Here is a 14,385-nt window from a genome sequence, read left to right as displayed (position 1 = left end):
CTTTGGTCCGAACACCATCTGGTTTCTTATATCGATTTTATCGGATATTCAATTTAACCCTTTTCGCGCCGAAGCGCGCGACAGCGCCTCTAGTATTTATTTTCTAATGAACTATCTAGAAGCGCGATCGCGTTTTATACGTCAGATTACGTTTGACGCTGACAAATGTTGTGTTCCCACGATATTTTTTTCCCCCGATTTCAAACGGAAAACTATTAGAATCGGTGAAAGTTCTAAGAAAATAAGAAAATGACGGGATATTTCAGTGACTTTACTAATGATAATGAGAGTGATAGTGGGGACTTAAAAAACACCTATATAAACGAAAAAAATAAAAATCACAGTTTGAATGAATAAATATTTAATTACTATATTATATAATACATTCATGGACACACTCAAAATGTAAATAAGTTAACTGGTCAAATTAAAAGCTAAAATAATAAAAATAAAAATGATATTTTCTGGTGTTTCTCATGTATGTCATTATAATCCAGGATTCGGACCTCACATACTAATAAAATAGTTTCTGCTGTATAAAAAGCTTGTTTTCATCTAACCAATAGATGTCTCTAGTGAAGTTCTAGTGATTCAAGAATAATGTTTCAAAATTGGTTCATATATAAAGAACTTCAAAGAATTTGAGTAGTGTGATTGTCAATAATGGGTAGAATTGGTGAATGTTACACGTGTGTAAAGTGATCCCTGAAACCAGCCTATGATGGTCGTCAGCCCGGTAAATGCCCAGACTTCCATATTCTTCTTCATCTTTGATGAGATATCTAAAAATAATACATTCATGGAAGTTGATGAAAACAAGGGAGGCAAAAGAAGGATTAGGTATTGTAAGTAGTTGAGGGGAGAGAGGTGGAAAGTTTTTATGGACAGTTAGGTTTCCAAGGATATATAGTAATATTTCAGGCGTTTCTCGAGTCTGGCTTTCAATCCTCCCCATGTTATACCTTGATTCTGTATTCAAGTATGTACCACCATACATGACTTGCTTGATTTATGTCATATCGCTCACTCCTTTCAAGAACGTCATAAATCAAAATTAGCCAATTTTCAGTTGTGCATGTTTTCAGAATGCCCACAAAATGTACTATATCCCAGCAAAAGAAGCATATTTTTAACTTAATGTTTACCCGCTACAGGGCAGAAAGTGTTGTTTTTGCATTTTGAAGAAAAGGTATTGTTTAATTATTTTTTTAAATATACTAAATATTTTTCAAATGGAGAAAAAACCTTCAGGTTTTACGTAAAAAGATCTGTTGCACAGTAAAAAGTTCAATAAGTGGCTTGATATTTATTTTTAATACATTGTATTATATTTTTAAACTTTAAAAACGTTCTACTGAAAAATCAAGTTTTTTGATTTATGACGTTCTTGAAAGGAGTGAGCGATATATAAAAATGTTAACTAGATATTTTACGTCGGCCACAAAAATGAATCGTTCTGTACTGTTCTAATTTTTTTGATTTTCCAAATATGTATTTATTGTTTCAATGGGTGTTGAATTCTAAATGCTAATAGGTATGTGCAAAATAAATCGATACATAACCGGGTCGAGACGAGGCCAAAACCTGGCCTTTCTGGTTCATAGTCACTATGTGATTTGTACCTTTAATTTAGTCATAATAATATTTTTTTTTTAAATATGTATTATTCAGTTTGTTATATAGAAAAATAATCCAACAATTTTAGATTCAGATATTCGCATCCATTGAATATCATCGCTTGTACATATATTCCCGGCGCGTGCCACTCTGACTCGATGCGCTAAAAATATAAATGAGCTTGTCTTTTTAAAATGGAATTTGATAATGATAAGTTATATGTATCGAGATGTTCAATTATAGTTTATATCCGTGTGTATGTGCAATCATACATTAATTTATTGTCTCTAATGTATTTGCTTTTCTATTGGTTGATTCGACAGTACATACATACTTCACTTTACGCACACCATTTAAAAAATAATAGAGTTTACATATATTGTCTCTCGGAAAGCGAGCTGTATTATAAAAATTTACTCCTTTATTCATCTGATAATAGTATGGTAATTAATATTGCGTTATTTATTTACCTTTTTTCAATACCTGAAATTTGATTTAAAAAATGTTATACATCGAAATGAAAATAAGACTTGAAAAATGAGAGATTAACAGCTGACATCAATTGACTATCGAATGATGAGATGACGCGACGATGCATTTAATGAATTTTCGTTTTATTGAATATTCATTGTCAAACCTATTTTACGAATTCGACTGTTGGTGTAATAAATATTACTAAATTATCGATGGTAATTTATTACTTAGTGAATTAATAAATGCGTGATTGAAAGTTGATTCTGTGTGTATTTCCATTGTGCCATAAATATGTTACTTGTGAATTAAACAAAGTGAAAATTTAAAAGTAACCACAAATCCTGTAATATGCAACACATAATTTTTTCAACGGACTTTGCATAACAATATACATATTTGATAAATAATATCTTAATCCCAAAAATTCAGAGATGTTTTTCATCATTCTTGAGGGTGTGCGAAATGTTTTATGTCCACCACCGATGATTTTTATACATTTTTTGTGTTCCATTTTTATGAAATCATAACTAAAATTTATAATTGAGTAAATATCGAAGGCCAACGTTTTAATTGTATTGTGGTTTGTGATTTGATATTATAACAATGCGAAATTAATAGTTGTTATTAAACTACCCATAAAAAACGTGTTTTATTAATTTTGGCATTGACATAAAATTTATAATCGGAGTATTAATGGGCGGTACATTGGTCGGTTCAGTATTCGTTATTCAGTTTCACGTGTTGGTGACAATATCGCGGCGGACACTTGGTATTTCAACCGGGATTACTGAATATTGACGCACTCAGTTGGTATTCATTATCCACGTATGTGTGAATATGTTAATCTTGTTAGTAACTGTCGCACGGTGGTCAGGTAATAATTCTGTGTGGTCCAACGATATTCACGGCCGCAAAAAAAACATTGCTCTTCCTTTTCAATGATTTAATTTACCTTTCATATTTCTTTATTCCTGTATTTTTTTTTAAACATGGGAATTACATTTTTTATTTACCTTGCTTATTATATAAAAGGTCTAAAGATCTTTGTTGCTTCTAACTTTAAAGGTGTTGGGAACAGGAGGGATAATCTAGTGTAGGCCTATCAGGAATTTCTCAGCATTTGCTCATTGCTGGGAGAAAACCACGATAAACTCCTCAGAAGAAGCCGGACTGTTATTTTTATTAAGTAAAGTTACATTATTACTTCGCAATTATAAAGTTAATAAAACACTACCAAGCATGTTATGATTTTACACAGTTTATGTAATGTAATGTTATATACATAAGACAAATATGTTATTTATCGATTCGATTGAAATGACTATAGCAAAGACTGCTTTTTATTAATGATTTTTAAGGACAAATGATATGCATGAGTATCATGATACATTCTATAAGAAATAATAAACTTGAAGGCGTGTTTACATTGTGTAGCAGAACGTACGTAGTTACATTAAACTACTTTAAAACGATTTTTATAGTATACTATCATTAGACATATATAATTATTATTCAGTCAGTATTTTGTATTATAAATAGTAGGAACTTAGAATAGATAAACAAGTACATGAAGATTATAATATGAAATCTGATTTATCATTCAGTCGATTATTATTGTGTACTCTAATGTATTGTCATATTACACACTTAATACATTGGATATTGGATCACCCAGGCGTTCAATATTTTTTCTGTTATTGAAATATATTTTCTATTATGTATCATGTTCCTGCATTCTTCTTTTTCTTTCAACCCTTATCCACACCTAATGGTGCACGAGGGACTGCATCAAATCGACGCGGTGTTATCTTAATCGTTAATTACTTAAAGGCAAGGTGATCAGTCCCGCGCTTCAGATATCAGTCCAGGGTGATATTAAATAACTTTAAGAGTGAAAATGTGCGTTTTGGTTGGTTGGAAGATAATGCTTCTTAGCAAAAAGCCCTCCAATGTACATTTTTCCGTACATGAAGTTAAAATAAATAAATAAAAAATCAGAAATAATTATTTGGATCTCCAGCTTGGTCACTAAACACGCTAAAGATTACACTACGTACGCGCACAAATAATCATATAGCACTTGTATTATTATAATAATACATAAATGATAATTTTTATTTATTTTATTTTATTTGTAAAATTTACAGAATAATTACATTAAGTCATTCACATAAACGAGTATTGCAAATTAAGTACTTGTACTATTCCAATTACAAAATTCCACATTTGTGTTTTTTTTGGAAATACCTGGAGGGAGGAAAAGGGAAAATGGAAAGATCAAAGCTCAAGTTAAAGACTAATCGTACGAAACGAGGGACACACCACGATATAAATGTCGACTTACAATTTTAGTGATCTCAGCGCTGACAATGTCGAGTTGAACATATCAAAATCTCCATATTCATCGTTAACCAATTTTGATGAACGGTAAATATAGGAACTTTGTTAAGAGTTTGTTCTACTCTTGAGAAGCGCTAAGGTGTTAGTTGCTCTGGTGATTCGACTGGGAACTCTACGTTCCAACGATTCCGGCGTTAATGTATGAGTTAAATCATATTATCACCATAGTACCTATAGTTGGGTGTTCACTCCGTAAGCGAAGATGAAGCGATTCGCGAATCTACAACTCCTTCAAATAAGACGCGAATTCGCTCGCTCCGTTGTGTACCTACATCGCCGTTGTTCGGATTTGTCGTATGCATTAGGACCCAATTGGAATTGATTCATATCCGCTGATCCGCTGATTCGCTGAACGTATCCACGAGGGACGATCGCGGATCGCTACTCGTTCGCGAACGTAGCGGTTACGCAGCAGATATTTCTTTTGAAATTCAACCATTGTGCGGCGTTTTTGAATCAGTGATGTGGTGTGCAGTACAAAAATGCACGTACAATGTTTGTACCTACATTGACATTCTCTGACAACAAGCTACGTAAAGATTGATATTATAGGTAAATATTTAACATTGTCTCTGACAACAAATCTCGTGTAGGGAAATTATTATACACAACTACCGACTAACGACTACCGGCATAATAGAATATTATTATAATACAATATTCTGTTTTGTACATTCCGTTGATACTCAGTCTGGAATTCATACAAATGAATTTTTTTTTAAAAATGGTCTGAATTCATTCACCTAAAATCAGGCGAAGTTATTTTTTGAAATACACAAACTATATATTTATTAAGACTGCAAACACGCAAAATTTTGTATTTTTAAAATATGATTCATCTTTATCTTTTACCATGTTCATACTGTACACATGGTAATAGGTAATAGAGATTTTTTAATAGATTTTTTTTTTATAGTAAATTATTTTATTAATTTTCAAAACCTGTCCCTGATTTATACTATAGCGCTTAAAACACACCAGCTTATGAACTTTTATATGTTTTAGTTGATGTTTTGTTTCTTCTTCAAAAAACAAGTTTAATGTATGAATAATAATAATATAGCGAGTCCACAGTATGCCCGTTTGTCATCTTGTGATAATATATGTGGAGGTCCTCACCAAAAGTTACATATCCAATATTGCACAAAAAATCATTTAAATGCAAATCTGTTCTGTTTATTGTATTCTATCGAAATCTTAATTAAAGGTCTGAAAAAACGTGACCAATCCTGTGTCAAACCAATATGAAATCATTAAATTGCACCAAAACGTAACAATTTTACAAGCTGGAATTCCTGATTACTTAAAATTATTTATTATGAAAATGTAACGTTTTGGTGAAGAGCTCCACATATCGCTCACTCCTTTCAAGAACGTCATAAATCAAAAATCGTCAATTTTCAGTTGAGCATGTTTTCGGAATGCCCATAAAATCTATTAAAAAATCTCTATTACCTATTACCATGTGTACAGTATGAACATGGTAAAAGATAAAGATGAATCATATTTTAAAAATACAAAATTTTGCGTGTTTGCAGTCTTAATAAATATATAGTTTGTGTATTTCAAAAAATAACTTCGCCTGATTTTAGGTGAATGAATTCAGACCATTTTTAAAAAAAAATTCATTTGTATGAATTCCAGACTGAGTATCAACGGAATGTACAAAACAGAATATTGTATTATAATAATATTCTATTATGCCGGTAGTCGTTAGTCGGTAGTTGTGTATAATAATTTCCCTACACGAGATTTGTTGTCAGAGACAATGTTAAATATTTACCTATAATATCAATCTTTACGTAGCTTGTTGTCAGAGAATGTCAATGTAGGTACAAACATTGTACGTGCATTTTTGTACTGCACACCACATCACTGATTCAAAAACGCCGCACAATGGTTGAATTTCAAAAGAAATATCTGCTGCGTAACCGCTACGTTCGCGAACGAGTAGCGATCCGCGATCGTCCCTCGTGGATACGTTCAGCGAATCAGCGGATCAGCGGATATGGATCAATTCCAATTGGGTCCTAATGCATACGACAAATCCGAACAACGGCGATGTAGGTACACAACGGAGCGAGCGAATTCGCGTCTTATTTGAAGGAGTTGTAGATTCGCGAATCGCTTCATCTTCGCTTACGGAGTGAACACCCAACTATAGGTACTATGGTGATAATATGATTTAACTCATACATTAACGCCGGAATCGTACATTTTATGGGCATTCCCAGCAAAAGAGGCATATTTTTAACTTAATATTTACCTGCTACAGGGCAGAAAGTGTTGTTTTTGCATTTTGAAGAAAATGTATTGTTTAATTATTTTTTTTTAAATACTTAATATTTTTCGAATGGAGAAAAAAACCTTCAGGTTTTACCTAAAAAGATCTGTTGCATAGTAAAAAGTTCAATAAGTGGCTTGATATTTATTTTTAATACATTGTATTATATATTTAAACTTTAAAAACGTTCTCCTGAAAAATCAAGTATTTTGATTTATGACGTTCTTGAAAGGAGTGAGCGATATGTAACTGCATACTTATTTACTTTTGTAGATCTCTCAACATATACGTAGAACTCTTTTAAGAGGGCAGTATGGATACTCGCAGATCACATCCAATATTTGCGTACAAATATTTGCATGTATGGAAATATTTCATTTCGTTCTCCACAGCTTAAACGCGTACTTTTATGTATGTAAAGCCCCTTGCAACTTATTATATCCCTACTTAGTAATTCACCGTGTTCTAATAATTATTTCGAAATATATTCGAAATATTGACACTTCATTTGCAATCACATTTGGCATTAATAAAGTGAAAAAACGTTTGCGTTATTCTGAACATAAGATGGATTTTTAATATATTTTTTAAAATTTTGTCATTAAAAAAACTATTTTCATTGTTTCAACCGAAATTATATAACGTTATGTTTGTCAGTTTCGTTTAAAGTTTGAAGTATTGTAGAATAGACTTTCTTAGCTGAAATTGAAGAATATTATATGCATAGATGAGCCACCGGACGTTTGGTAATATCTCTTTTTGTCTCCAACTTTATCTTGTAATCATCTGTCTGACTTACAGCTTATTACTAGGACCGACTAAAATAGAAAACTTCCCCGCTCTTCCTTCCAACACCTTAATTAAATATTTATTTCGATGGTTTTTATCAAGTGTCATCTCTATGCGTAATTACTCAATAAATGACAGCAATGATCCCGTTTTAGACTATGTTAACTCTCGAAGTTTTCTATTTTTCTTGTCTGTATCTTTTCTACTTGTTATTTTCAAGATCTTAAGGCCCAGCATGCGTTAAGTCACATTCGTTCCACCGGAGACCACCGAAGGGATCGTATGTCTGCTCAGGCCCGATTTTTTTAAAGAATGTATATTAGATATATATTTTTTTTGAATATATGTATTTACAAAAAATAATTTGTATATATTTTTAGCTCCTTCCATTTCAATAACTCTTATTTTCAAAACCATATATTTATTTCGAAAAAAATGCAAAAACGATTTTTTTAAAGAATGTATATTGGATATTTTTTTTTTAAATATATGTATTTAGAAAAAATATTTTGTATATATTTTTAGCTCCTCCCCTTTCAATAACTCTTTATTTTGAAAACCATATATTTATTTCGAAAAAAATGCAAAAACGGTGTTTTGAGAAAAAAAAATCAATTAGGTACGTAAAATGTTACCTGGAATGTAGAGAAAATTATGTTGCGACCTAACGAATGCTGGGCCTTGATCACAATTGGCGAAAACGCAATGGGAACTCGATAATTCTGGAATTTCCCATCCATGGAAAGTTTCATTATTGTCGGTATATGTATATGTAGGCATATCAAGCCCCTCCACAGGTGCCAACATAATAAAACTGTCATATTTGAGGGGGAAATTAGGCGGTTTTCAGAGTTATCTTTTTTTATTGCTGCGCGATATGATTGATAGAGCCCCCCTGTCTATTCTATCGGCCTCTTTTCTTCCAATTCGGTCGCTACTGATGTATAGCGTACAATGTACAGTACAGGTCTATCCGCAAACTGCCTGTCGATATAGTATAATAGTCGAGATGTATATCAAGTTCAGTGTCATTCATTATCATGCAAAGATTGAAGTCCAATCATTCCAACCGGTCAGTAGCCTTCGGTACAGCTTGGAGAATATAACAACCGGCCTTTTCTACTTACGAGGTGGTTTTTGAATATTGGACTTTTGACTGCATGCGGTGACCCAAAACTAGTAGGCAAATGCCAAGGTAAAAGTTATTTTCTCGCGCGTGTAGTAGAACAAATATAAGATTAAGTTCTCTAACATTACTAGAAAGGTCAGAAAGTCGCTGCTTAAGGCCAAACTCGCATTAACAAAACTCATTTGGCTTCCGGCAACGCATAGATCTGGTCGTCGGGTCACGCCCATTTTTTTTAGAATACATGTTTGTTTTTTGCTTTTGTTTTTTAGAATATGTATGGAAAAAATATTTTTATAATTTTTTTATAACTCATTACCTTTCAATAACTCTTTTCTTTTCAAAACCATATTTTTATTTCGAAGAAAAACAATTTTTTTCAATATAAAAACGCTGTTTAAAAAATTCAATTACGTCAAATGTTACCTGGGTTTAAAGTAATTTAAGTTGCTATTTAACAAACGCTAGGCCTTAATTTAAAAATAATATTATTTTTAATACAGCAATACGACTACATACTTGCATATTCCAATTTTGTACCATTTTTACAACACATATTGTTTACATTGTATATTTTTTTTACGAACCTTGTTTTTCAATAAATTGTATCCTACAAATTTATATGGGATATGGTAGTGGTTTCGAGTTTACACAAATAATCTTATTTTACAAAGAAAATATTCAAACCAATTTTATTTAACACGTTAAACGCCAATAATAAAATTTGTCAATTTTTAAATTCACAAAAAAAAAAACTTTTTGATAATTTGCGTATTTTAATAATGTATTTAGTTTACGTATTTAATTTTTTTGATTTGACGATGGGTTAGTTAATGAATTTTGAAAATAGTTATTGATTGAGTACACTGGGGCTGCGGTCTCACACACGCGAGGTCACCGGTGCCCCCATGGCGTTTAAAGCGTAAAGGTTATATTTTTTACACAAATTTGTGCAATTTATAAGGTAGTTAAAATACCATTTGCAAAGTAACCGTAAAGTCGATCATGATGAGGTTGGTTGTACTAGTACACTGTGTTCTGCCATCAGATACATAAATGCATAACTACAGCTAACATGCCCCCTTCTATGTGTACTCACACTCGTAACATAAATACCAGTGTACTTACTACACACATTTATTATTGGTAGTAAGTTTCCGTTTATCATATTGATATGATAATATGACATAAATGAACGTGTGTGATATTGATTTTAGCGATTACATACACTAAGATAGTAGTATTTTTATCGTTAACATTTGCGAAAAAATAATATCTTACTGGTTGTGATTTAAAGGATGACAGTGACAATGTAAGAATGTTTTTTTATTTTTTATTTATTAATTATTATAATCTCTTAAATGCAGTTAATATGAAATATTATTCAATATAATAGTTTTGATTGGGTAGGTAGTCGTTGATGTTTTTTTCGCTAAACGATTTTTGTTTCATTCTTTTTCCGCATTGTATTTTTTTTTGGTTTTATTTCAAATGTCGTTTTGTTGATACTTTTTAATAAAATCTATGTTAATCGATCGTCAAGAATTATATAATTCGTAATCAAATATGTCGTAATCAGTTTTCATTCGGAGGATTTTATTCTACGATTTAATTTATCGTACATCGTTTATATTTCTCTTAGTCGCTTTGCTCGTTGCTGAGCGTCGCGCGTCGGCTTGGTCTTTCGAGCTGCTTCTATAACTAGCCAGTCTCCATTTTCCGGTCTCCGGTCTTTATCTTAGTCGCTTTACTTGCTGCTGCGCGTCGCGCGTCAGTCGTGGTCTTTCGAGCCGCTTCTACAGCTAGCCAGTCTCAATTCTCCATTCTCTTGTCTCAACACCTCGCGATCTCTCGATGGCAGCAGCTACGCTCCAGCCATGTGACATGTCCGTCTCATGAAACTCCAATCTGTCGCTATCATTCATTACCCAGTGATCATAAATTTATCCAGGTTGTCTGTCTTCCTCTCTTGTAGGGTTTTTATTCGGGGGTAGATATTTATTTTCGTATTTCACTTATGCGTTTCTCGTTTGATGGGCAGGCAGATGCGCAAATGAGTAGACGCCCGACTGCGAAACTGGCGTCGCGAGTTCGACTCCCACCAATTGCTAAATGAATTCAGGAAATGTTAACTTTCCATTGGTCGGGGTCTTTGTGATGTATCTTTCACTTTAAAATTCCCCATTCTTACTATGCGCAGACAAGTTTTTAAATTGAGGGTTTGGTGTTTATTCCTTATTTTTTTTATCTGTAAATACTTTTTTCTTTAGAGTTTTTTTATAATACCCTACATCCCAATAATAACAACCTTTTCAAATTATAAATATGAGTTTCATTAGTATTATCCAGTGTAAACTTGCCAGTGATTAAGTTCTTCAATTAGTTAAATTCGTCATAAGTTTGGTTAATTTTTTTTATATATTCGAGTCATGATTGTTTTTAAACTGCTTATAGTACACTGTTAGCAATTGATGAGTAATTAAGTAGGTGATTTAATTTCGGATAATTGCTTTTTAATCGCATCATATTATCGCTTCTTGTACTTTTATGTATATATTATAGACCTTGTGTGATTGGAATGATAAATTATTTTTAAAACTTATTTTTAGTATCTTTAGTCAACTGTTCTATCTTACTATGTATGATAAAATCTTTTTTCTTTTTTAGTTTATTCCTCTCTAACATAAAAATACATTATTCTTCTGTTTCGGACTAAATATTATAACAAATTTTTGTAAATGTCCCTAAATATTTAAATTAAATACATATTTTCATATTAAAAGGTACAAAAAATATTTTACAATTTTAATTAAGAGATCAATATCATTATTCAAATAAAGATTCATTTTACTTAAAAATAATTGCCTTCATTGGGATTTGAGCCTGGATCCTTTGAATATCTGGTCAAGTGATTATCCAAGCTGCTTATATTTGTAGTTAGCAATTCTTAACTCTTTATTTGCCAACGAATTTCTGATAGACTTACCTTAAAAACCAAGCATATTTGTACCAATAGGAAAAATGCACACAATTAACAAATACATTAATAATTTCTGTACCAATCATTTGATTATTCATTATTTTTATTATATTAACTACCAAAATCCGACTAGTCAGCTTTTTGCTGCCAACTGTAAACGACCAAAAACCGATTAGTCGGTTTTTCTGCCCTACGTACTGGAAATAATTCTCACAATTATGTATATCACTTTGTCGATTTAAAATTTGGACTTTTTATTTAAAAGGGATTTTTAGTAGCAACAAAAAATAAAAATTAAAGATATGCACTATTATTTGTCAAAATTTTACACGTTGAAGACAATATTTTTAATAAATACAAAATATATCTAGAATGTATCACAATACAAAATTTTTTGCTTATAATTTCAAGTGCAAAAATATTGTCTTCAAATTTACGACAGATAATAATGCTTATATTTTTTTCTTAGTTAATATCCTTTTTAAATAAATAATTCAAATTTGAAATCGATATAGTGATGTACATAATTGTAAGAATTATTTTCAGTACGTAGGGTAGAAAAACCGACTTTGGTCGTTTACGGTTGCCAGCAAAAAGCCGACTACTTGGTTTTTGGTAGTCAGTTTGTTAAGGGACTAAGTCCTAGTAAAATATACCCCAACAGTATTTTCACATAGGAGGTGTTATGTTTCTCAAATATTTAAATTTTATAGAGTAATAATAGATTATATAATTTTTTTTTTGTGGAGTTTATAGAATGCTTTGTACCAATGTGAAGTACATGAATATGAAGATAAAAATCATAACACCGGAGGTATTACGCACCCAGTAAGATATGTAAAACATTTACACCTTTTAAATAAAATTTATTACAGACGTCATCTCCCACAGGATGAATTGCTAAAAATAAAAACAAAAAAATCACTTGCCACATTGTCATTATCATAAAAAAAATGTGGGCATCTTTTAGAGTTGAATTGTGTTCAATGCTTATATATTTTGTTTTGAATATTGAAAGCATTAACTTTGTGGATCATATTGATATATTATTTCGAGAAATAAAAATACTTTGTGTTCTGATCCACTCACATGTGAGTGGATCAGAACACAAAGTATTTTTATTTCTCGAAATAATATACTTATATATTTTAACTGTTAACACGTTGACTGCCAACTACAAAATAACTCATATATTGCGTTCTTTGCTAGGATGCCGACTATGAGTAATCTCGCACTGTGATTAGTTACATATTCATGCAGCAACGATAAAATTCCCAGTATAATATGTATAAATGGCTCTGGGAAGAGAACAAAAAATCAATACTGGCTTTTATAAACAGAAAATTTATTAATAAATGAACAGAAAATAAAATTATAAAAAATTTATTCAATATTAGAACTAAAAGAATATTAATATAATTTATATTTGAAGCTCTAACTTTGTGATTTTCCATGTTATAATTAAAATGTAATTTTGTTTTAAAATCACTGTACTTTTTTTATTATAACTTAATTATAATGTCTACCGGTTTCAAAGCTAACCGCTTCTTTATCAAGACTGATTAACACTTTTAATCAGTCAACCGGTAGACATTATAATTAAGCTATAATAAAATATTTATATTGATTTTAAAAGAAAGTTACATTTTAATTATAAAAGAATATTTTTATGGTTGGGTTTTTAGACCGGAATTCTGAAAATCGCCGTGGCAGTCAACATGTTAAATAATAAAGTATAATTATGCCTTCCAGATTGCTTGGGCTGCCGTGAGGAATATACACCGAAGCAGTTAAAGTTCCTCTGAACAATGATTGAGAGTTGGATGAGATCGGGACTGCTCCTGGAACATGCCAAGTTTACGGTACTCGACTACATCCTGTTTGCAGTCATGCTGATCCTTTCGGCACTGACGGGCGTATACTTTGGATACAGAAGTCGCTTAAAGTCCCACGACGTGCAGGACTACCTCATGGGGAGCAGGAAGATGAAAACTTTTCCGGTCGCTATGTCCCTCATAGGAAGGTAGGCAGAGGCAACACCCACTATCTTAACTTCTTCATTTGTCAACATATACCTATGTTTGAGAATATTTCTATATAATTTCTATTTTTATAGCGCATTGTAATAATTAAAATATGTATAAAATGTTACCTCCAAAGGTTGAAATCATCCTTACGTTATTTATTGTTTCGGCATCCATTTTGTGGTGAGACATGATTAAATTATAAATATATAAAACACTTGTTTTTACCACGTTATTATTATATTGTTATGACTAGTTTCGGAAGCTAAAGATGCTTCCTTCCATTCTCGGGTTTAAATGTAAATATAATTTATATTTAAACCCGTAGATGGATGCATCTGTAGCTTTCAAAATTAGTTGTAAAAATATAAAACTCAACTGGTAAAAAGCAAGTATTTTATTTACAATTTGAAATCACCTAATGAGCGATGAAAAGCAGATATATTTTCATAGATTAATGTATGAAAGTAGTGTTGAAAAAATATAATTGTAACCAATCATTTGTCATGCAATATAACAGCTACATAGTGAGAAAATAGCTTCCAAAAGTACTTTTATTTAGTCAAAGTTTAAATGCATTTCTATAATTACAGTGTATATACATAAAATTGGATATTTTTAGAGACCTTCTTAAAACTTAACTTTACTCCCCTTTCATAAATATTGTTAATATATTTGACTTTAAAAGATT

The 14,385-nt window shown here is 31.3% G+C and overlaps 1 protein-coding gene across 2 annotated transcripts in view; it reads left to right on the top strand.

Annotated features, from left to right (window-relative positions):
* The window catches only part of LOC148302961 (sodium-coupled monocarboxylate transporter 1-like), a 35,093-nt gene that overhangs the window by 2,905 nt on the left and 17,803 nt on the right, over positions 1 to 14,385 (top strand). Inside the window, exons 1-2 of one of the 2 annotated variants that reach the window (XM_088270754.1) lie at positions 7,300 to 7,521; positions 13,423 to 13,693. In XM_088270754.1, the coding sequence (XP_088126880.1) occupies positions 13,479 to 13,693 (215 nt within the window). In that variant the 5' untranslated portion in view covers positions 7,300 to 7,521; positions 13,423 to 13,478. Of the gene's footprint in view, positions 1 to 7,299; positions 7,522 to 13,422; positions 13,694 to 14,385 lie in introns of those variants that run through there. The other variant, XM_088270753.1, reaches the window with a different exon arrangement.

This window comes from Brachycentrus maculatus, unplaced genomic scaffold (genome assembly GCF_059751285.1).
Source record: "Brachycentrus maculatus isolate JH-2025_06_01 unplaced genomic scaffold, ASM5975128v1 h1tg000395l, whole genome shotgun sequence".
Classification (NCBI taxonomy): Eukaryota; Metazoa; Arthropoda; class Insecta; order Trichoptera; family Brachycentridae; genus Brachycentrus; species Brachycentrus maculatus.
The sequence above is the reverse complement of the archived record's forward strand: the minus strand, read 5'-3'. Positions and strand labels throughout refer to the sequence as shown.